Source organism: Hemiscyllium ocellatum, chromosome 18, assembly GCF_020745735.1.
Source record: "Hemiscyllium ocellatum isolate sHemOce1 chromosome 18, sHemOce1.pat.X.cur, whole genome shotgun sequence".
NCBI lineage: Eukaryota > Metazoa > Chordata > Chondrichthyes > Orectolobiformes > Hemiscylliidae > Hemiscyllium > Hemiscyllium ocellatum.
The window spans coordinates 74,831,827-74,855,407 of NC_083418.1; the positions used below are offsets into that span (position 1 = coordinate 74,831,827).

The 23,581-nt window shown below is 40.9% G+C and overlaps 1 protein-coding gene across 1 annotated transcript in view; it reads right to left on the reverse strand.

Moving 5' to 3' along the window:
• Window positions 1-6,013: 6,013 nt before the first annotated feature.
• slc17a6a (solute carrier family 17 member 6a) overlaps window positions 6,014-23,581 on the reverse strand; it is a 71,377-nt gene continuing 53,809 nt past the window's right edge. Inside the window, exons 10-12 of the mRNA XM_060838609.1 lie at window positions 15,171-15,281; window positions 7,740-7,867; window positions 6,014-6,346 (exon numbers count right to left, since the gene is read on the reverse strand). Coding sequence (XP_060694592.1) covers window positions 6,014-6,346; window positions 7,740-7,867; window positions 15,171-15,281 — 572 coding nt within the window. The remainder of the gene's footprint in view (window positions 6,347-7,739; window positions 7,868-15,170; window positions 15,282-23,581) is intronic.

A 23,581-nucleotide genomic window follows, 5' to 3' on the forward strand; every position in this document is an offset into this window, starting at 1 on the left:
GGTTTGGTACAGAGATGAAAAGGGTTTTGAGAGGCCTTTTGTTTATATGTAAACAGATGAGACTTCAGTCCAAAGTGGTCATGCTTTAGAAGTGACCTGTGTAAAGAAAGGGTAGTGGTCAGCTCTCTAGCTGAGCTGAGCTGAGCTGTGCTGAGCTGAACTGGTGAGGAGTTCAACTGGGAGCTGTGTGGAAACTCTCTCTCTCTTTCTGCCCTTCAACTTCAACCTGTAAGTATGTGTTCCATTTACACTGGTTTTTAAAGGGAGTTTGCTTATTGGGACTGTTGTGTATATTCGGAACAGCATAATTAATTCTATTTTGGTTAGACTGAGTTTTGTATGGGTTCTTTGTTCTTTGCATTTCATTGTATAATTTTGTGAATAAAGTTTTCTCTGTTTTTAAATCTAGTAGTCAACTTAGCTAACTTAATCCAGGTAATTTTCATTGTATACTTACAAAAACCAATTGAAAAGTTATGGTCTGAGCTGCCTGCTTAAGAATGTTTTGAATAGTCTGGCTTAGTCCATAACACATCAATGTGTTTTTTTTTCGTAACGTCCTCAAAGAATTCAGTCATGTTTGTAAAGCCTGACCTGCCTCTCACAAAGCTATGCTGACAATCTCTAATCAAACCATGGCTTTCCAAATAATCATAAATCCTCTCTAATACTTTGCCCACCACAGACATGAGACTGACTGGTCTGTAATTCCCAGGATTATCCCTATTCTCTTTCTTGAACAAGGGAATAACATTTGCCACTCTCCAGTCATTTGGCACTACTCCAGTGGACAGTGAGGATGCAAAGATCATTGCCAAAGGCACAGCAATTTCTTCCCTCACTTCCCATAGTAATCTAGGATATATCCCATCTGGCCCAGGAGATTTACCTATCCTTATGTTTTTCAAAATCCTCAACACATTTTCTTTCTTAACACCAATCTGTTCAAGCATATCAGTCTGCTTTGTACTGTCCTCAGAAACAACAACGTCCCTCTCAGTAGTGACTACTGCAGCAAAGTATTTATTAATGACCTCCCCTACTTCCTCCAACTCCAGCCGTAAGTTCCCTCCACCATCCCTGATCAGCCCTACCCTCACTCTCACCATCCTCTTGTTGCTCACATAAGTATAAAATATTTTAGGGTTTATCTTAATCCTACCTGCCATGGTTTTTTCATGGCCCCTTCTAGCGATCTCAAGTCCATTCTTCAATTCTTTCCTGGCTACCTTGTAACCCTCTAAAAACCCTGACTGATCCTTGTTTCCTCAACCTGAAGTAAATTAGATTAGATTCCCTACAGTGTGGAAACAGGCTCTTGGGCCCAACAAGTCCACACCAACCCTCCAAAGAGTAACCCACCCAGACCCATTTCTCTCTGACTGATGCACCTAACACTATGGATAATTTAGCATGGCCAATCCACCTAACCTGTACATCTTTGGATTATGGGAGGAAACCAGGGTACCTGGAGGAAACCCACGCAAACACGGGGAGAACGTGCAAACTGCACACAAACAGTCGTACAAGGCTGGAATTAAATCTGGGAACCTTGGTGCTGTGAGGCAGCAGTGCTAACTACTGAGCCACCGTGCCACCCCAAAGCTTCCTTCTTCCTTTTGACGAGATGTTGCACATCTCTTATCACCCAAAGTTCTTCAATTTACCAATCTTTCCTCGTCTCACTGGGACAAGCCATTGGCCTACATTTCAGCCTCACATTTTTCAAAGCCACAGGTCAAATTCATTTGAAGGTAATTGAGTCCATTGCTTTCAGAATACAAATCTTAAAATGTTTAGAAACAACGCAATAGCAGCAGCTCGATATGCCCCTCAGACTTGTTCTGCCATTCATTGGTTGATCTGTTTATTAATTCCATCCACTTACATTGGTTTCCTAATCATTAATAAAACTGTCAAATAAAAAAAAATCTGCTACAGCATCTGGTTGCTCCTTGATAAATTCAAAAACTTTGATCCTCCTGGTGTATTTTCAATTGTTTATGAAAGGAAGAAATCTTAACTTCTCACCTACATCTGCCTTTCACAACGTTGAATCTATGACTTTGATTTGTTTCCTTGTATGGTCAGATGTACCATTCATATTGACTTTCTACATCTCGTTAAGGGCTTAGCATACACTTTTCAGAACTCAGGAGCCCTACTTTAAGTCAATCAACATCAGTTGCCTCTGGTGTTCGGGATCAGCTACATTGCTGTGCGTTGCACTTACCACAGAGCATAAATGGTCCATCCTGTTGAAGTAATCTAAACAGCTCACAATTTACCAAGTGCAGTCTGATTAGAACACCATATAGCTTTAACATGACATCTGAGGATTTGAGATCAGCTGGACTTGTTAATGTGGCCCAGTTACCTATTTTGCTTCATTTTTATGGCCCCTTGTACTATTTAGACATGGTGCCAATAGGTCAACCATTACTCCTTGGTATTTTTCTACTTGTCCATGCCCCATATGATGCACAGAGACAGATACCGGATCCTAATAAAGTCACACTGACCCACAAATGCACCAATAAATGTCTTATCATCAATTGCTTCCAAACATCATTAGAGAGAAAGAATACAATGAAAAGCAACCTGCTTGTGGTGAATGCAATGTAATATCGCCTCATTGCCATTATATTGCCTTGTATTAAGGAGGTGATGACCTAGTGATATTGTTACTAGATTATTAATCCAGTAACTCAAGTAATTTTCAGGTCCAAATTGACCTGTGGTGAAATTTGAATTCAAGTTTTTTAAAAATAATCTGGAATTAAAAGTCTAATGATGACTATGAAACTATTATTGATTGCTGGGAAATATTCATCTGGTTCCCTGTTGTCCTTTAGGGAAGGAAATATGCTGTCCTTACCTGGACTGGCTGATATGTGACTCCATACCCAGGAGTCTTAACTGCTCTCTAAGCAATTAAGGATGGGCAGTAAATGTTGGCCTAACCAGCAATACCTACATCCTATGAGTGAATACATATATTAAAAAATTATTTCTTCAATTATACCTTTCTTGTACCGATCTCCATAATTGTTCATGTTGCTAGCGTTTGTATTCAGACACAAATGAACAGCTTTCTTTTTTGTTTGATTACCAATCATGATTCTTTGAAATAAGAGAAATAACATTGACAATATGTTCATGTTTTCAGAACCTGTTTCCTGGTCTTATCGTCCTTACAGGCAAAGTCCAAATTAGAAACATAAAAGCATAGATATATAGGGTTGCATGGTGGCTCAGTGGTTAGCACTGCTTCCTCGCAGTGCCAAGGACCCGGGTTCGATCCTAGCCTCTGATGACTGTGTGGAATTTGCACATTTTCCCCATGCCTGTGTGGGTTTCCTCCAGGCGCTCTGGTTTCTTCCCGCAATCCAAAGATTAGATTAGATTACTTACAGTGTGGAAACAGGCCCTTTGGCCCAACAAGTCCACACCGACCCGCCGAAGCGCAACCCACCCATACCCCTACATATACCCCTTACCTAACACTACGGGCAATTTAGCATGGCCAATTCACCTGACCCGCACATCTTTGAACTGAAACCCACTGGGAGAACGTGCAAATTCCACACAGTCAGTCGCCTAAGGTGGGAATTGAACCCAGGTCCCTGGCGCTGTGAGGCAGCAGTGCTAACCACTGTGCCACCCTATATGTGCAGGTTAGGTGGATTGGCCATGCTAAATTACCCATACTGTTCAGGGATGTGTAGGTTAATTACATTAGTCATGTGAAATGTCGAGTAATAGGTTAGAGAAATGAGTCTGGGTGGGTTACTCTTCGGAGGGTTGGTGGGACTTGTTAGGTCTAATGGCCTGTTTCCACACTGTAGGGATTCTATGATTCGGTGATGAATTCAATGAATTTACAGTTTCACTCTGCACCTTCTCTTACACCAGGTTTGTTCAAACAAATGAAAATACAAATGAGCAGCGTCACTTAACAAAGCCATGAAAAGTGCAAGAAATACACAACCCATGGAGCAAAAGCTCATAAGAGGCCTACATGTTCTTATATGGGAGAGATCACTTAAAAACTGTTTATATGTCCTACAAAACATCAAAATACTGTCCTTAGAGAAAAACAAGCATGGAGATGTGACTAGTGATTGTGATTCACTCTTTCAGCAAAGTATGGAAGGAATGTTTCATTTTCAATAGGATCTAATGATACAACATCCGAAGCTTCCAAAACTTTTGTAACAAGCTTACAACTTGTTGATGACATGCTGTAAATGAAAAGGCACATCTTTAAACTATTTGCTTGAAGAACATAGCTTTTGTTTAAAAGTATATATAGAGCTTTTTATTAACACTTCTTGCAGCAACAAAAGTGACACAGTCCACATCGTTCCAAAGTACACAGCAACAGCATGACCACGTTTCACAGCACTTTGAGGCACAAAGTAAGGGCAACACCTTCAGGTCAAATAGGTTTCCCCCTGTAGTAATAGAAGACATTCTCGACTTGTTTACTGGACAACAGATACCAAAACAGCCTCCATCCACTAGTATAGTATAGCCAACAAATATAAACAACCCCTTTCCCTACACCATCTGAAATGCACAGTACAGCAGCAAATGGTTGACGCAAATTGGGAACTGTACCAATAATCAATAGAAATGTGATCATCTGTGGAGAGTGATTTCAATCTAGGGTGTGGCGTGTCTCAAGCAGAATCCAGCATAAAACTTACCTACAACCAAAAGCTATATCAAACTACATTAGTGGAGCACATTTAAGAATACAAGACGACGCGGGTTATTATGTGGATTTATTGCTTTTTACACAAATGCTGCATCCTTGATGAATCCAATAATATGGAGGGGAAATGGTCTTAGCCGAGAAGGACATTGAGTAATGCAACACCTAAACCTGATGAAGCATGCCACCTTTGGTCATTGATGAGGATTGCCACTCCAACTTCCTCTTCCTGGTTTGTCAGTTGAATATTTTGTTGCAAATCCTACATCTGGGGGTAAGATAAATTTCTGTTCAAGATTTTTACTATAAGTTAAAAATTTGCAAAGCATTAACTGCTTTGAAGTTCATAAATAATCTCTTTCTTTGGAGTGTTAACAGTATTCAAATACATCTAACTCTTAAATAAGTGATTTGTTTTATTATAAAAGCTATTCACTTATCTAGAATATCAATAATTTACATTAAATTATTATTATATGTGTTCTATTGCAAATCTTTCTTGCATACTTCTTTTCATAGTAATGGCGAGACTTGTAAAATACAAACTGTTTGGTTGGCTTATTGGAAAATTGAAGGCAATCTTACTACACAGCCAAGATGGACATAATGATACATGCATTTTGGCTAGCAAATGTATGAAGACTCTAACCAGGATGTAAATGCATTTATTCAATGGGATTTTATTGATAAAATGATTCATTTAAGAAAAATGCATATTTTAGGAAGTACACAGGGCATTAGGTTTTAATTTCCTGATCCTGTTTGAGAAATCTCCATGCCCTAACTATCTGAATATCTACTTAATATACATTAAACTTTGGCTCAGATCCACTGGAACAGTTTAAAATTAACTCCTACGTCTGAAATTCAACAAAATGATTCACAACCTAAACCTCCTTTTGAGCACCTGTGATTGAATTTATCCTTTATTTCTGAGTAAGGACTCAGTAAACTGCACACAGCCTCTCCTGCACTTAAACTTCTTATTCCTGTTAAATCTCCTGGCAGTTTACTGGTCAGCCAGCAGAAACTGAATGTCCCCCCACCCCCCACCAAACATGAAGCCCAAGTCATTCTAAAATGGTAAAGCCTGGATTGAGATGATGCACACCACCATTTTATACAGATTGCACTCAAATGCTGCTTTGTTAAGTTGTACACCGTTAACAATGCCATTCTTATGTGTGGACATTCACACCACACAAGTCTGTGCAAACAATCACAAATGAATCTTGGACACAAACACTACAAAATATTGAATAGACATTTCTTTCTTTTAAAATTTTCTCCCTGTTATGAATAGTCCCCTTCTTCATGTTCTTTATAGTAGTAGGAATCTTTAACTTCCTCTTGTACAAACTCTTCCTTTTTCTCCCAGCCATTTGGCCAGCCACCATTGCTATAAGTGGTGGCCCCATAAGACTTTGTCGTGCCATAATTCTGAGTAATGTCCCCGGTTTCTTCCGCCAGTTCATCTTCATTTATAAAACCACATTTTTCATCGCTTGTTTGTTCAGGGTCTGCCCAAGGCTGTTTCTCACCAGATGCAAATAGCCCATAAAAAATGACTCCTGCGTAGTGCACCAAGGCCGCAATTAGAAAGACATACTGCCACTCGCTCTGTGTCTGTGAACAAAAAACATAGTGAAACCTATTTTGTATATCCACAATTTGCCTGAATAGTGCGGGCTTGGGGTGTTACAAACCTGCACTGCTGAAAATCTCATTTACTTTCTTGGTATTCCACTTCCAATATTACTCCTCTCCCCTTAATCCCCTCGCCCCTTCCTGAAGCATGCACAGATATCATATTCTTCAACTACATCAAAGAAGAGACTGTGGTGTAGTGATTTTGTCACAGGACTAGTAATCTGGAATGACCAGTGCATGTGGTGGAGAATGGGTTGAATCACATCATGGGAAATGGTGACAGTTGAAATCAATAAAAAGCCAGCCTAATTTGACCATGTAAGCACCATTGATTGTCATAATATCCCACCTTGTTCACTATCTTCCTTTATGGAAGAAAATCTGCATCCTTACCCAATCTCCATATAAATCCACAACAACATTGTGGTTGACTCTTAACTGCTTGTCTGGGCAATAAATATTGGCCTAGCCATATGAATGAACAAAACAAAAACAAATCTAGATTTTTGTTTAATTATGCTGCTTGTACTTAATTATGATGCTACTTGGACAGATCTCCCAACTGAATTTTCATAACAAAACTGAATGTAGATATTGGGATTGTTATATTGTAGTGGCGTGCTGGCTGTTTGGAAGTCTGTGGAAGAATATAAAATAGAATAGTCCATTGGACAATTAACACGGACTATCAAGTAATCTAATGTAAATCCCCAAACTGTCAAATGATTCAGTGATGGTCAAATGTTGTGCAACAATTTGCATAAATTGCTATGAAGAAAGAGCCTTTGCCTGACTGGAGAAAATTGAGCAGCAGAGGTTATGGCAAAATCGATTTTACGTAATGATATTACTTTACCTTACACAATAACAATTTAATATCCAAAATCATACAAAGCATTTTATAAGAGGAAAACCAATATTCTTCAATATTTTAAGAATACATAGCCCAGACAATGATAATTAATTAATTAGCCTGGGATGCCATATTTATAATTCTAAATTCTATTCTAATGCTATAATTAAAAGTGTTTTTTTACAACACCTTAAGAATAGTTTTCAACCAAAGGTCTGTACATTTTAGTTCATCCAGTGTGGCACACAGCCTGGAAAACAAAACAAAAGGAACGCCCTGGCTAAAGCAATAATAAACCCAGGCTAGAATTGCATCTTTGACGCCCTGTACTGGCTGAAGTAAGGAGACAAGAAATGAATTAACACACCATAGACAGAGACTCCCTCACACAGAATATATTGCCAACCCTTTCTAAGCCGAGAACAATCAGTTTGTTGATGTAGTATTCCAATCTTTTTTTTAAATTCAATTCCATTCAACAATGCTTTATAGTTGTTGATCAAACAAAAGTTGTACCTTGTTTTTTGTCATTGCTCCAACAATTACTGGACAGACCATTCCAGATAGCGTTCCCACACCATTGGAAATTCCCATGAGAATACTGGCATATCTTGGTGCTATATCCAAATGATTAACATTGAATCCTAAATGCAAAGTGAAAAAAAAGGTTATAGAAGTGTCTATGTTGCAAAGTACAGTAAATAATTAACTGGGGAGTCAGGCAATGGTTTGCTTTTAAGTCCACTGTAAAATTGCAAACTGAAAGGCACTCCTATTCATCACAATACATTTAAATTGCTTAACTAAACAAAGTCTTATAGAACAAAGTGGAAGTTCAGTCAAGTGCAACAATCATTGGAATTCATTGTCCCATATTGAAGAGTGTAAAGTTACTTATATGGGCTAACAAGTAGTAAGTAACATTCATGCCTTACAACTGCAGGGCAAAGGTCATCTCCAATAAAAAGAGAATCTGTATCACTCCTCAACATTCAATGGCGTTCCGATTTGAATTCCCTGCCATCAACATCCAGAGAGTTACCAAACACCAGAAATAGAATTGAACTATCCATATAAACACAGTGGCTACAAGAACATGCTAAAGGCTAGGAATCCTGTAATAAATAACTCACCTCCTGACTCCCTAAAGCCTGTCCATAATCTGTATGGTGCAAGTCAGGAGTGTGATGAAATATTTTTCATTGGCCTACATGAGCGCCTCTCCAAAACACTCAAGAGCATTGACACCATCTAGGGCAAAGCAACCCATTTCACAGGCACCGCATCCACTAATATTCATCCTCTCCGACACTGAGAGCAACAGTGTTATGAACTATCTATAATATTCACTACAATAGAAATTTACCAAGGCTCCTTCTATAGTACCTTCCAAACCCATGACTGTATCAGTCTAGAAGGATATGGGAATACTGGCAACTGCAAGTTCTCCTCCAAGCCATGCACCATCCTGACTTTGAGCTATAAATTATGTGTCCTATCAACCTGCCCCACTAGCTACCTGATGAAGGAGCAGCACTCTGATAGCTTGTACTTTCAAATAAACCTGTTGGGCTATAATCTGGTGTTGTGTGATTTTAAAAAAAATTTTGTCCACCTTAGTACAACACTGGCAACTCCACATCTTAAAACATATTGCCATTCCTTCAGTGTCACAGGTTCAATATTCTGGAACATCACCCTCTCCTGCCTACCTTCCCTCACTAATGTGTCCATCAACAGCAAATGGACTGCAGCAGCTCACTGCTACCTTCTGACGGGCAACTGAGATGAGAAACAATTACTAACCCAGCCAGCCACTTCCCACAAGTGAATTACACATAGCTCTCAGAGCTGTCTTCGAGCTAAGAACAAAGAACAAAGAAAATTTACAGTCCAAGAACAGGCCCTTCGGCCCTCCAAGGCTGTGCCGATCCAAATCCACTGTCTAAACCTATCGCTCATTCCTAAGGATCTGTATCCCTGCTCCCCACCAGTCCAAATCCACTGTCGAAACCTGTTGCCCAATTCCTAAGCATCTTTATCCCTCTGCTCATCATCTACTCATGCTTCTGTCCAGATGCACCTTAAATGAATTTGCCATGCCTGCCTCCACCATCTCTACTGGCAACATGTTCCAGGCACTTACCAACCTCTGTGTAAAATGCTTGCCGCGTATATCCCCTTAAACTTTTCTCCTCTCACCTTGAACGCGTGACCTCTTGTTATTGAATCCCTCACCCTGGAAAAAAGCTTATATCTATCCACCCTGTCCATACCCTTCATGATTTTGTAGACTTCAATCAGGCCCCCCCTCCATCTCTTTTTTTCCTAATAAAAACAATCCTAATCTACTCAACCCCTCTTCATAGCTAGCCCCTTCCATAACAGGCAACATCCTCGTAAACCTTCTCTGCACCCTCTCCAAAGTGTCCACATCCTTTTGGTAATGTGAGGACCAGAACTGTACACAGTATTCTAAATGTGGCAGAAACAAAGTCTTGTACAATTTTAACATGACTTGATAGCTCTTATACTCAATACCCCGTCCAATGAAGGCAAGCATTCTATATGTTTTCTTGACCACTCTATTCACCTGTGCAACTACCTTCAGGGTACAATGGACCTGAACTCCCAGATCTCTCTGCTCATCAATTTTTCCCAAGGCTTTTCCATTTACAGTATAGTTGGCACTAGAATTAGACTTTCCAAAATGCAACACCTCACATTTGCCTGGATTGAAGTCCATCTACTACTTCACCACCCAACTCTCCAATCTATCTATATTCTCCTGTATTCTTTGACAGTCTCCTATGTTTTCTGCTACTCCATCAGTCTTCGTGTCATCTACAAACTTACTGATCAGACCACCAATGCCCTCTTCCAGATCATTTACGTATATCACAAACAACAGTGACCCTGGCACTGATCCCTGTGGAACACCACTGGTCACCTTTCTCCTGTTTGAGAAACTCCCTTCAACTACTACTCTCTATCTCCCATTGCTCAATAAGTTCTTTATCCACCTGCTAGAACACCATGCATACCATGTGACTTCACTTTCTCCATTAGTTTACCATGGGGAACCTTATCAAACACCTTATTAAGTCCATGTATATGACACCTACAGCCCTTCCTTCATTAATCAACTTGGTCACTTCCTCAAAGAACTCTATTAAGTTGGTAAGGCATGATCTCCCCCCCATACATGAAGCCTATCACTGATAAGGGCTCATGCCCGAAACGTCGATTCCCCTGCTCCTTGGATGCTGCCTGATCTGCTGCGCTTTTCCAGCAACACATTTTCAGCTCGGCCTATCACTGATAAGCCCATTCTTTCACAAATATAAATAGATTCTATCCCTCAATACCTTCTCCAGCAACTTTCCCAACATTGATGCCTGGCTCACTGGTCTGTAGTTACCTGGGATATCCCTACTACCCTTCTTGAACAGGGGGACAACCTTACCAACTCTCCAGTCCATGCCACTTCACCTCTGTTTAAAGATGCTACAAAAAGATTTCTGTCAGGGCCCCAGCTATTTCTTCTCTCAACTCCCTCAGCAACCTTGGATAGATCCCATCCAGTTCTGGGGATTTGTCCAACTTAGTATCCTTTAGCCTACCCAACACATTTTCCCTCCTTATGTCAACATGATCCAGAGTAAACAAACTTCTATCTCTAATCTCAATATTCATCATGTCCCTCTCCTCAGTGAACACTGATGCAAAGTAATCATTCAGAATCTCACCCATCTTGCCAGGTTCAACGCATAACCTTCCTTCCTTATTCTTTAGTGGACCAATCCTTTCTCTAGTTACCCTCTTGCTTCTTATAAATGAATAAAAGGCCTTGCGATTCTCCTTAATTCTGCTTGCTAAAGTTATTTCATGACCCCTTTCAGCCCACTTGATTCCTTATTTAAGATTGCCCTACTATCCCAATATTCCTCCAAGGCCCATTCTGTTCTAAGCTGCCTTATATATGCTTCCCTTTTCCTCTTGGCTAGTTGCACAATTTCTCCTATTACCCATGGTTCACGAATCTTGCCTTTCCTATCCCTTGTTTTCAAAGGGACATGCCTATCCTGCATTATCTACAATCTATCTTTGAAAGCCTCCCACATATCAAATGTGGACTTCCCGTCAAATTCCCTTCACAATCCACATTTCCCAACTCCTGCTGAATTTTGATATAATTGGCCTTAGCCCAGTTTAGTACTCTTCCCCTAGGACTACTCTCATCTTTGTCTATGAGCATTCTAAAACTTACAGAATTGTGGTCACTATTCTCAAAGAAATCCCTTGTTGCATCTTCCACCACCTGGCCTGACTCATTCCCCAAAATCTAATATGATCCCTTCCCTCATTAGACTATTGACATACTGCTCTCAAAATCACTCCTGGATGCTCTTGACAAATTCTGCCCATTCCAGACCTCTGACACTAAGTGTATCCCAGTCAATGTTGGGAAAACATTGTGGGCGGCACGGTGGCACAGTGGTTAGCACTGCTGCCTCACAGCGCCTGTAGACCCGGGTTCAATTCCCGACTCAGGCGACTGACTGTGTGGAGTTTGCACGTTCTCCCCGTGTCTGCGTGGGTTTCCTCCGGGTGCTCCGGTTTCCTCCCACAGTCCAAAGATGTGCGGGTCAGGTGAATTGGCCAAGCTAAATTGCCCGTAGTGTTAGGTAAGGGGTAAATGTAGGGGTATGGGTGGGTTGCGCTTCGGCGGGTCGGTGTGGACTTGTTGGGCCGAAGGGCCTGTTTCCACACTGTAAGTCTAATCTAATCTAAAAATTAAAATCACCCATCACCACCCTGTTGCCTCTACATCTTTCCATAATCTGTTTACCTATTTGTTCTTCTACCTCATGCTCACTGTTGGGAGGCCTGTAATATAGCCCCAATAATGTAACTGCATCCTTCTTATTTCTCAGCTCTACCCATAATGCCTCACTGCTCGAGCCCTCCATAGTGTCCTCCTTTAGCACAGCTGTGATATCATAACTGTCCAGCAATGCAACTCCTCCCCTCCTTTTACTTCCCTCCCTGTCCTGGCTGAAGCATCTATATTGTCGAACATTGAGTTGCCAGTCATGCCCTTCCTTCAACCAAGTCTCTGTGATCACAATTACGTCATATTCCCAGGCACCAATCCAAGCCCTAAGTTTGTCTGCCTTATCCACTATACTCCTTGCATTAAAGTATGTGCACTTCAGACCACCAGTTCCTTTAGGTTCATCTGCTCTTTGCCTACTCTTCCCCTTGGTAATGCTAACTTCATCTAGAATACACAAATTGTGATAATGGATTCTTGTAAAGACAGTATTGCTGCACTAATCCAATAATGGAAATCCTCAGGCTAGTGTCAACAGAGAGTTAAATGGAAGGCTGTTTTTTTTGTAGTTCTCCAGAGTTTTTTAGTAAAAGATGAATAGGTTTTAAATGACTCCCTTTTTACAATTTGACAGTTCTTTGATAGATTATTGGTCCTCACGAGATTCTGCACTTGTTACAAACAAACATGTAATTCTTCTAATAATAACAAGGGGCACCTGAAGTCTCTCAAAGGGTACCTTTACAACATCTAGGGGCAGCTTACCTCCCTCAAAAGTGACTCAAGACCAGGTTTAAAGGGGTACTTTACCTCTTTGATGAGATATTTTAACTATCTGAATGAATCCACAGGGTTCAGACCTACTCTCACCTTGGCAAATCCAGACATAACTTTTCAGACCCTGGTATTAACTATCATCCAGGAGTGGAGGCAGTGGATGATTCAAATGGCTAGCTGCCTCTCTAACACACACATGAATTCATCCTGAACCAACTCTATTGCTGACCCTGTGAAAATGGGAAAAGTCACTTTCAATAGACAATAGACAATAGGTGCAGTAGTAGGCTATTCTGCCTTTCGAGCCAGCACCACCATTCAATATGATCATGGCTGATCATCCTCAATCAGTATTCTGTTCCTGCCTTATCTCTATAACTCTTGATTCCACTATCCTTGAGAGCTCTATCCAACTCTTTCTTGAAAGTATATTTTAGACTTGGCCTCCACTGCCCTCTGGGGCAGAGTATTCCATCCGCCCACCACTCTCTGGGCGAAGTAGTTTCTCCTCATCTCTGGCCTAAATGGCCTATCCCTTATTTTTAAACTGTGTCCTCTGGTTCAGGACTCACCCATCAGCGGAAACATGCTTCCTGCCTTCAAAGTGTCCAATCCTTTAATAATCTTATACACCTCAATCAGATCCCCTATCAGTCTTCTAAACTCAAGCGTATACAAGCCCAGTCACTCCAATGTTTCAGCGTAAGATAGTTCCGCCATTCCGGGAATTGACCTCGTGAACCTACGCTGCACTCCCTCAATAGTCAAAATGTCTCTCCTCAAATTAGGAGACCAAAACTGCGCACAATATTCCAGGTGTGGTCTCACCAGGGCCCTGTACAGCTGCAGAAGGACCCCTTTGCTTCTATACTCAATTCCTCTTGTTGTGAAGGCCTGCATGGCATTAGCTTTCTTCACTGCCTACTGTACCTGCACGCTTACTTTCATTGACTGATGTACAAGAACACCTAGATCTTGTTGTACTGCCCCTTTGCCTAACTTGACTCCATTGAGGTAGTAATCTGCGTTCCTGTTCTTGCCACCAAAGTGGATAACCACACACTTATCCACATTAAACCGCATCTGCCATGCATCCGTCCACTCACTTAGCCTGTCCAGGTCACCCTGTATTCTCCTAACATCCTCCTCACATTTCACCCTACCAACCAGCTTTGTCTCGTCAGCAAATTTGCTAATATTACTTTTAATACCTTCATCTATATCATTAACATACATTGTAAAAAGCTGCAGTCCCAGCACTGATCCCTGCAGCACACCACAAGTCACCGCCTGCCATTCCAAAAGGGGCCCGTTTATCACTACTCTTTGCCTCCTGTCAGCCAACCAATTTCAATCCATGTCAGTATTTTGCCCCCAATACCATTTGCCCTAATTTTGCTCACTAACCTCCTATGGGACTTTGTTAAAGGCTTTCTGAAAGTCCAGGTACACTACATCCACTGGATCTCCCTTATCCATCTTCAGAGTTACATCCTCAAAAAATTCCAGAAGATTAGTCAAGCATGATTTCCCCTTCATAAATCCACGCTGACTCTGACCTATCCTGTTACTGCTATCCAGATGTGTCATGATTTCGTCGTTATAATTGACTCCAGCATTTTTCCCACCACTGAGGTCAGACTAACTGGTCTATAATTCTTTGTTTTCTTTCTCCCTCCTTTCTTAAAAAGTGGGACAATATTAGCCACCCTCCAATCCACAGGAACTCATCCTGAATCTATAGAACATTGGAAAATGATTACCAATGCATCCATGATTTCTAGAGCCACCTCCTTCAGTACCCTGGGATTTAGACCATCAGATCCCGGGGACTCATCAATCTTCAGACCTAACAGTCTCTCCAACACCATTTCCTGCCTAATATAAATTCCCTTCAGTTCAGGTCCTTAAGCCACTATTATATCTGGGAGATTGCTCGTGTCTTCCCCAGTGAAGACAGGGGCAGGATTTATTCGATTTCTAAAATCTCCTGTTATTTTCACTGTGTGGAGAGACTCTCCGATATGGAAAGGTTCTTGACCTCATCACTATTGACTCAGATATAGTCACATCATACAGATAGCATTCTTTTCTGTCACATCATGAGATATTTTGATATTCAGATATGTAGAAGATTTAGTTTCTGGTTTATACTACAATATATTCAGAAATTGTGCAATTAATAGTAAAGCATTGTTAACAAAATCAAAATACAATAGAATTTAGAAATTTGAAAAATATTTAGCATTCCTAAAGGCAGATACAGTTCAGTTGACAGATAAACAGCAAAATATATAACATACTCTATTGACGTTTTTACAGCTTTGCCTCACCTGATATAGCAAAACCGCTGAAGCCAACAGCCATGACAAGGAATGAAATCGCAACCCCTTTAGTATGTGAGTAGCCCACCACAAGAAGAAATGTTGCTTCCATTCCAAAGCCTACAGGAAAATAAATGACATGCAGTTACTTTCCAGATCAGAGCTATTGATAATTCTGGCATTATGATATTAATGATAGATATACTGTAGTAAATGAATAATCTTCTGACATTATGAAATCTGTCACACTTTAGGACTGCAACATATTGTTACAATTGAAGGATGTCATTCCTTTCTTTTGTAGTCCCACTCCTCCATTGTTTACAACAAATTTTAATGGAATTGCGTTGGTGATATGGCCAATTATCTCAGGTCCCAGACCCTCTCAAGTTCAATATTAAGAACAAGTCAACCAGATTCCTTAAGTAAACGACAAATAACTGGTTTATGACCAAAAAATCGGTTTACTCAAAGAACGATACAAAGATTATTGACAAACAGTTTAGATTACGCAGATAGATATATATTTTACAAATAAGCACATCCACAACCACAAACGAACACACAAGCACACATGGAAACTCTCAGGAGGTGTGGTAACTTTAAAGTACTTTTGTCATGTCACAGCTAAACTCATGAAAAAAAGGTAAAAGATTGAACCATAGAATTTTACATGACAGAAGGAGGCCATTTGGCTTATCATGTCTGTACCATCTCCTGAAAAAGGTAACCAGCTCGACAAATTCTCCAGAGCTATCTCCGTGTGCCTCTAAATCTATCACTTTCAAATATATATCCAGCCCCCTTTTGCAATCTCATATGGAACATACCCTCACCAATCTCCCAGGCACTGCATTCTAAATCTCAACAACTCTCTGAGTGAAGACATTTCTCCACATCACACTCCTAGCTCTCTCGTTGACAATCTTGAAATCATCTCCCCTCGATACTGACAGTCCAAATAGTGGAAATAGAATTTCTTTCTTCACCCTGTCAAAATTATTCATACAGCTTTCAATTTTGTTTGATACAAGGAGAATAAGCCCAATTTCTCGAACCTTTCCTTTGTATCTAAAATCCTTCATTCCTGGTATCATTCCAGTAAATTTCCTTTGCAGTCTCTCCAGAGTTGAACATCTGGAATAAGGTGCCCAGAATTGAACCCAATACTCCAAATACAGTCTGACTAATGATTTGTAGAAGTGTAGCATCACTGCCTTACTTTTATACACAATACTTCCATTTATATACCCAAGGGGCACATAAGACTTAATAGAGTCATAGAGTCAAAGAGATGTAAACAGACCCTCCGGTCCAACCTGTCCATGCCGACCAGATATCCCAACCCAATCTAGTCCCACCTGCCAGCACCCGACCCATATCCTCCAAACCCCTCCTATTCATATACCCATCCAAATGCCTCTTAAATGTTGCAATTGTACTCGCCTCCACCACTTCCTCTGGCAGCTCATTGCATACACGTACCACCCTCTGCATGAAAAAGTTGTCCCTTAGGTCCCTTTTATATCTTTCCCCTCTCACCTGAAACCTATGCCCTCTAGTTCTGGACTCACCCACCTCAGGGAAAAGACTTTGTCTATTTATCCTATCCATGCCACCCATAATTTTGTAAACCTCGATAAGGTCATCCCTCAGCCTCCAACATTCCTGGGAAAACAGCCCCAGCCTTCAGCCTCTCTCTGTAGCTCATATTCTCCAACCCTAGCAACATCTTTGTAAATCTTTTCTCAACCCTTTCAAGTTTCACAACATCTTTCTGATAGAAAGAAGACAAGAATTGCATGCAATATTTCAAAAGTGGCCTAACCAATGTCCTGTACAGCCACAACATGACCTCCCAATTCCTGTACTCAATACTCGTACCAATAAAGGAAAGCATTAAAACGCCTTCTTCACTACCCTATCTACCTGAGACTCCACTTTCAAGGAGCTATGATCCTGCATTCCAAGGTTGCTTTGTTCAGCAACACTCCCTAGGACCTTACCATTACATGTATAAGTCCTGCTAAGATTTGCTTTCCCAAAATGCAGCACCTCACATTTATCTAAATTAAACTCCTTCTGCCACTGCTCAGCCCATTGGACCATCTGGTCTAGATCCTGTTGTAATCTGAGGTAACCCTCTTCGCTGTCCACTACACCTCCAATTTTGTTGTCATCTGCAAACTTACTAACTGTACCCCTTATGCTCGCATCCAAATCATTTATGTAAATGACAAAAAGTAGAGTACCCAGCAGTGATCCTTGTGGCACTCCACTGGTCACAGGCCTCCAGTCTGAAAAGCAACCCTCCACCACCACCCTCTGTCTTCTACCTTTGAGCCAGTTCTGTATCCAAATGGCTAGTTCTGCCTATATTCCATGAGATCTAACCTTGCTAATCAGTCTCCTATGGGGAACCTTGTCGAACGCCTTACTGAAGTCCATATATATCACATCTACTGCTCTGCCCTTATCAATCTTCTTTGTTACTTTTTCAAAAAACTCAATCAAGTTTGTGAGACATGGTTTCCCATGCACAAAGCCATGTTGACTATCCCTAATCAGTCCTTGCCTTTCCAAATGCATGTACATCCTGTCTCTCATGATTCCCTCCAACAACTTGCCCACCACTGAGATCAGGCTCACCGGTCGATAGTTCCCTGACTTGTCTTTACCGCCCTTCTTAAACAATGGCACCACGTTTGCCAACCTCCAGTCTTCCGGCACCTCACCTGTGACTATCGATGATCCAAATATCTCAGCAAGAGGCCCAGCAATCACTTCTCTAGCTTCCCACAGAGTTCTCAGGTACACCTGATCAGGTCCTCGGGATTTATCCACCTTTAACCATTTCAAGACATCCAGCACTTCCTCCTCTGTCATCTGGACATTTTGCAAGATGTCACCATCTATTTCCCTACAGTCTATATCTTCCATATCCTTTTCCACAGTAAATACTGATGCAAAATATTCATTTAGCATCTCCCCCATTTTTTGTGGCTCCACACAAAGGCCACCTTGCTGATCTTTGAGGGGCCCTATTCTCTCCCTAGTTACCCTTTTGTCCTTAATATATTTGTAAAACCCTTTGGATTCTCCTTAATTCTATTTGCCAAAGCTATCTCATGTCCTCCTGATTTCCCTCTTAAATATACTCCTACTTTCTTTATACTCTTCTAAGGATTCATTCGATCTATCCTGTCTATATCTGACATATGCTTCCTTCTTTTTCTTAACCAAACCCTCAATTTCTTTAGTCATCCAGCATTCCCTAAAACTACCAGCCTTCTCTTTCATCCTGACAGGGATATACTTTCCCTGGATTCTTGTTATCTCATTTCTGATGGCTTCCCATTTTCCAACCGTCCCTTTACCTGCGCACATCTGTCTCCAATCAGCTTTTGAAAGTTCTTGCCTAATACCGTCAAAATTGGCCTTTCTCCAATTTAGAACTTCAACTTTCAACTTTTCCAATGCTATTTTAAAATGAGTAGAATTATGGTCACTGGCCCCACAGTGCTCCCCCACTGACACCTCAGTCACCTGCCCTGCGTTATTTCCCAAGAGTAGGTCAAGTTTTGCACCTTCTCTAGTAGGTACATCCACATACTGAATCAGAAAAATTGTCTTGTACACACTTAAGAAATTCCTCTCCATCTAAACCTTTAACACTATGGCAGTCCCAGTCGATGTTTGGAAAGTTAAAATCCCCTACTATAACTATCCTATTATTCTTACAGATAGCTGAGATCTCCTTACAAGTTTGTTTCTCAATTTCCCTCTGGCTATTAGGGGTCTTATAATACAATCCCAATAAGGTGGTCATCCCTTTCTTATTTCTCTGTTCCATCCAAATAACTTCCCTGGATGTATTTCTGGGAAATTCCTCCCTCAGCACAGCTGTAATGTTATCCCTTATCAAAAATGCCACTCTCCTTCCTCACTTGCCTCCCTTTCTATCCTTCCTGTAACATTTGTATCCTGGAGCATTAAGCTGCCAGTCCTGCCCATCCCTGAACCATGTTTCTATAATTGCTATGATATCCCAGTCCAATGTTCCTAACCATACCCTGAGTTCATCTGCCTTCCTGGGTCCCACCCACCCATCTTACTAGTTTAAATCCTCTCAAGCAGTTCTAGCAAATGTCCCTGCCAGTATATTAGCCCCCTTCCAGTTTAGGCGCAATCAGTCTTTCTTGTACAGGTCACTTCTACCCAAAAGAGATTCCACTTCTCCCATACACCAGCTCCTCAGCCATGCATTCGTCTGCTCTATCCTCCTGTTCCTGTCCTCACTAGCTCATAGCACTGGGAACATTCTGCACCTTCTCTGAGACATCCTTGATCCTGGCACCAGGGAAACAACACACCATTCTGCTTTTTCTCTGCTGGCCACAGAAACGTCTATCTGTACCTCTGACTACAGAATCCCCTAACACAATTGATCTCTTGGAAGCCGATGTACCCCTTGTTGCATTAGAGCCAGTCTCAATACCAGAAACTTGGCTGTTCGTGCCACGTTCCCCTGAGAATCCATCACCCCCTACATTTTCCAAAACAGCATATCTATTTGAAAGGGGTATGTCCACAAAAGATTCCTGCCCTAGGTGCCTATCTCTCTTACCCTTCCTGGAGTTAACCCATCTATGTCACTGTATCTGAGACTTTTCCCCCTTCCTATAACTGCCATCCATCACATACTGTTGCTGTTGCAAATTCCTCATCGCTTCTATCTGTCTCTCCAACCGATCCACTCGATCTGATAAGATTCGCATCCAACAGCACTTATGGCAGATATAATTCGCAGTAACCCTTAAACTCTCTTTAAACTCCCACATCTGACAAGAAGTACATATCACTGCAAAGGCCATTTTTACTCCTTCACAATCTACAGACCCAGAAAATAACACCATCTCATTCCTCTACAAAACACTGCACTAGGTTAAATTAATAGCTATGGCTTATATTTTAAGTTTAATCAAGAGACTTATCTCCAAAAACATATAATCAATAAAGAACCCACTGTACTCACTAATACAGCCTTTCTCTTGGACAGACTTAAAACAACAATTAACCTATCTGATTCTGTGTTGTGAACTTCGCCCAAACCGGTTCCTCCAAGATTAATTGTGAAATTCACTGTTTGTTAATTTTCCCAGATGCACTCCGATGTCCAACGACACATGACTTGCTTGGCCACATTTTGGTAAGAAGGCTCTTGAACCCTGAGGTCCCTCTGCACCTGTACTCAAGGTTGTACCATTGAGCCTGTATTGTTTGTCCTCCCATAATGCATGATATTAGCAGAGGATAGAGTGGGGCTCTGACTGAACAAGCCAAGAGTAAACTGTTCACTGACTTTCTCTGCATTGAATTTCATCTGCCAGATGTCGACCCATTTGGCTAACTTGTCAATTCCCTCTGAAGCCGCTATGCATTATTCTCACAATTCATTTGCACATTTAGAGATTTGCCTCCAACACCCATTTCCAAATCATTTATATACATCAGAAAAAGCAAAGGTCACTGCAGTGATCCCTGGAAATATTACTTTCAAGTCAGCTCCAGTCTTAGAAATGCTCATCTATAGAAATGTCTATTTCCTATCTTTTAGTCATCTTCGAATCAATTCTGCCAAGGTCATCAATCTTATATATTTCTGACTGGCTAGCCAACATGCCATGTAGTATAGTATCAAATGCTTTCCAAAAGTCTAAATGTACAACTTTCAGAGCACTGCCCTCCTCCACTGTTTGTGTCAACTCATCAAAAACTCAATTGAATTGTCAAACATAACCCTAACTTTGACAATGCTATGTTGACTATCCATTATTAGTTTATTTTTATCGAAGTGTATATTTATCTTCTCCCATATTCTGACCTCCATCGGTTTTCCACTATTGACGTCAAGTTGACAGGTCTGAAGTTTCCTGGGTTATCCTTTGCCCCATTTGTGAATAGCAACATCGCATTTGCAATGCTCCAGTTTAATCCTGTGTTCAGTAGGACCTGGAAAATTACTGTCAATGACTCAGCAACCATCTCCCCTACTTCTCTTAACAATCTAGGATGGATCCTGTTTAGGCCTGGTGACTTCTCTACCAGGATTATTGCCAACTTTTTTAGTACCTCTTCTTTATCTATCACTATACTGCTCAGTTGCTGAACACCTATTGTCGCCAAGTTATAATTTAGTAAAGACAGGAGTCAAAGTATTCATTTAGTACCACTGCCGTACTCTTTGCTCACTGTCCCGTTTTAACACCATCACTTTGGCAATTTGTTATGTTCTCTCTACCTTAATTATTTTGTACAGTTTTGGATTATTTGTTACTTTGGTTAGACCCTCAGAATGTTATTCCAGCCATTGGGTTGTCTCCAGCACCACATTATTTTTAATTTTTTGTAATTATCTCTCTGCCTCAATTAATTGGATTCTTGATCATCCCTTTCACTCAATATTCAGTTATTGACACTTTACTCACACTGGCTGACACTTCTGATCACCTGCAGAGACTTATTATTCAAGGCTCCTCTCACACCATGTGTATGATCTTTTGATCTCCCTGCCTATAAATTCTGCGTCTGCGTGCTTCTCTTCACTTCACCTGGAGATCCTTGCTCCTTCCAAGTGCAACATTGTTGCTGTTGTACCAAATGGCCTTTCCTTGGCAAAATATCCTTTGTTTGAAAGTTCAAAATGTATTTAGATGGGTCCACAAAGTCTTCTAAAAATAATAATCAGATCACATCTGATAACAAAATGTTTGGGTTACAGAATGATAGAATATTCATCACTTTATCTGGATGGGTGTAGTCAAAACAGCACACAAGAAAATTGACTCCATGTTGGGTAAAACTGTTTACTTAATCAGAACTATTGCCAATGAATTCATTATCAATCCCTTCCACAGCCAACCCACTGCATCCATTCTGCAGTGAGTAGTTTAGCAACTCATCAAAATTACTTCATTCATATTCCACAAACTCTTGAATTCTATCATCCAGAAGGAGCATGACAATGCATGGATATATTTTGGCCTGCAAGTTTACAATCAATTCATACATTATTCAAACTGTGACCATTACTTTTTCATCATATCAGGGACACAAGCCAAACAAAATAGTGGAAATACCATTACCACTTGACGTATAACAATTGAACAGTTGTCAACCACCAACTCAGAACAGCCATAAATGTGCTCTTTCCCTGAGACTTGGGAAAGGATTTTGCATTTTGGGTTGAGGCCTTGCCATAAGATCAAATGCAGGCCCCGCACACATCCTTTCCTCATGCTTCCTCTAAATCTTCTTTATTCCAGCTTTAGCCTCATTTTGCATTTGAGAAACTGTTCCAGATTTCCATTACTATTATTATTCCAACCTTGTGTTCAGAGCAAGGATTTTACCTGCATCATCCACGCAGTGGCCTAAGGCAGGTTCACCCTCCAAGCCAAGAAGGTAACTGTCCTCTCAAAGCAGGAAGGCCAATGGCAGAACTTCCAGCATTGAAGAACCTGCAATCTGAGGTTGAAATAGGGAGGACACCTTCATCCTGAATCATCTCTAAACAGTCTTAACAAAAATGAAGCACAAAATGGGCACAGCCATCAGCATTATGGAAGGAATCCGTGGTTACAGCAATCACCAGATGGACTTGGGAACCCTCAAAATGGGGGGTTCAGGAGTGTTGGCCCCTGGTTGGGAACCAAAATGTGCACAGGGCAGCTGCCATGCTCTCAGTGGTTCTGTGGATGTCTAGAAAGGTCCAGCTGCCTGCCAATGTTGGGCATTAGTGACATTTTAATGGAGAAACTACTCTGCACTTGAAGGCAGATAACTGCACCATTCCTGACCTGGCTTCCAGGAACATGTCTCAGGAAGAAGTGTGCCCACCAATGGCACCAGTGCCTGCTGCCCCCTCAGAGTAAAAGGTCTGCCCCAAACAAAGGGTCTGTACATAGTAATTAATTCTGTGTGAAGGAAGCAAACTTCCATTGATGCAGCACCTTGTTTAGAACTTAAAACAGCTCTGAGTATTTTACAATTAATAATTCCAACTTGTACTAATGTCACTGCTATTATGTATCCAACACTGCAGCCAATTTGTGCTTTTCACAGTTATAAAAACAACTAATGTAATAAATCAACAATTTAAGTAAATTTGTTGAGGTGTTACAAAGCCTACTAGAGATTCCCAAAATTACAGATGATATAACTAAAGCCTAGAAAAATTAGACCAGGAGGAATCCATGTGAAACCCTTTTAACCTGCTCTGCCATTCATTATAGTCATGCCTGAACATCTAACTCAGTATCCTGTTCCCATGTTCCATCATATTTTTTGATCTCTTGAGATCCAAGTACTATAACACATTTCCTTCTTGAAATTCTGCAATGATTTGGTCTTGACTGCTT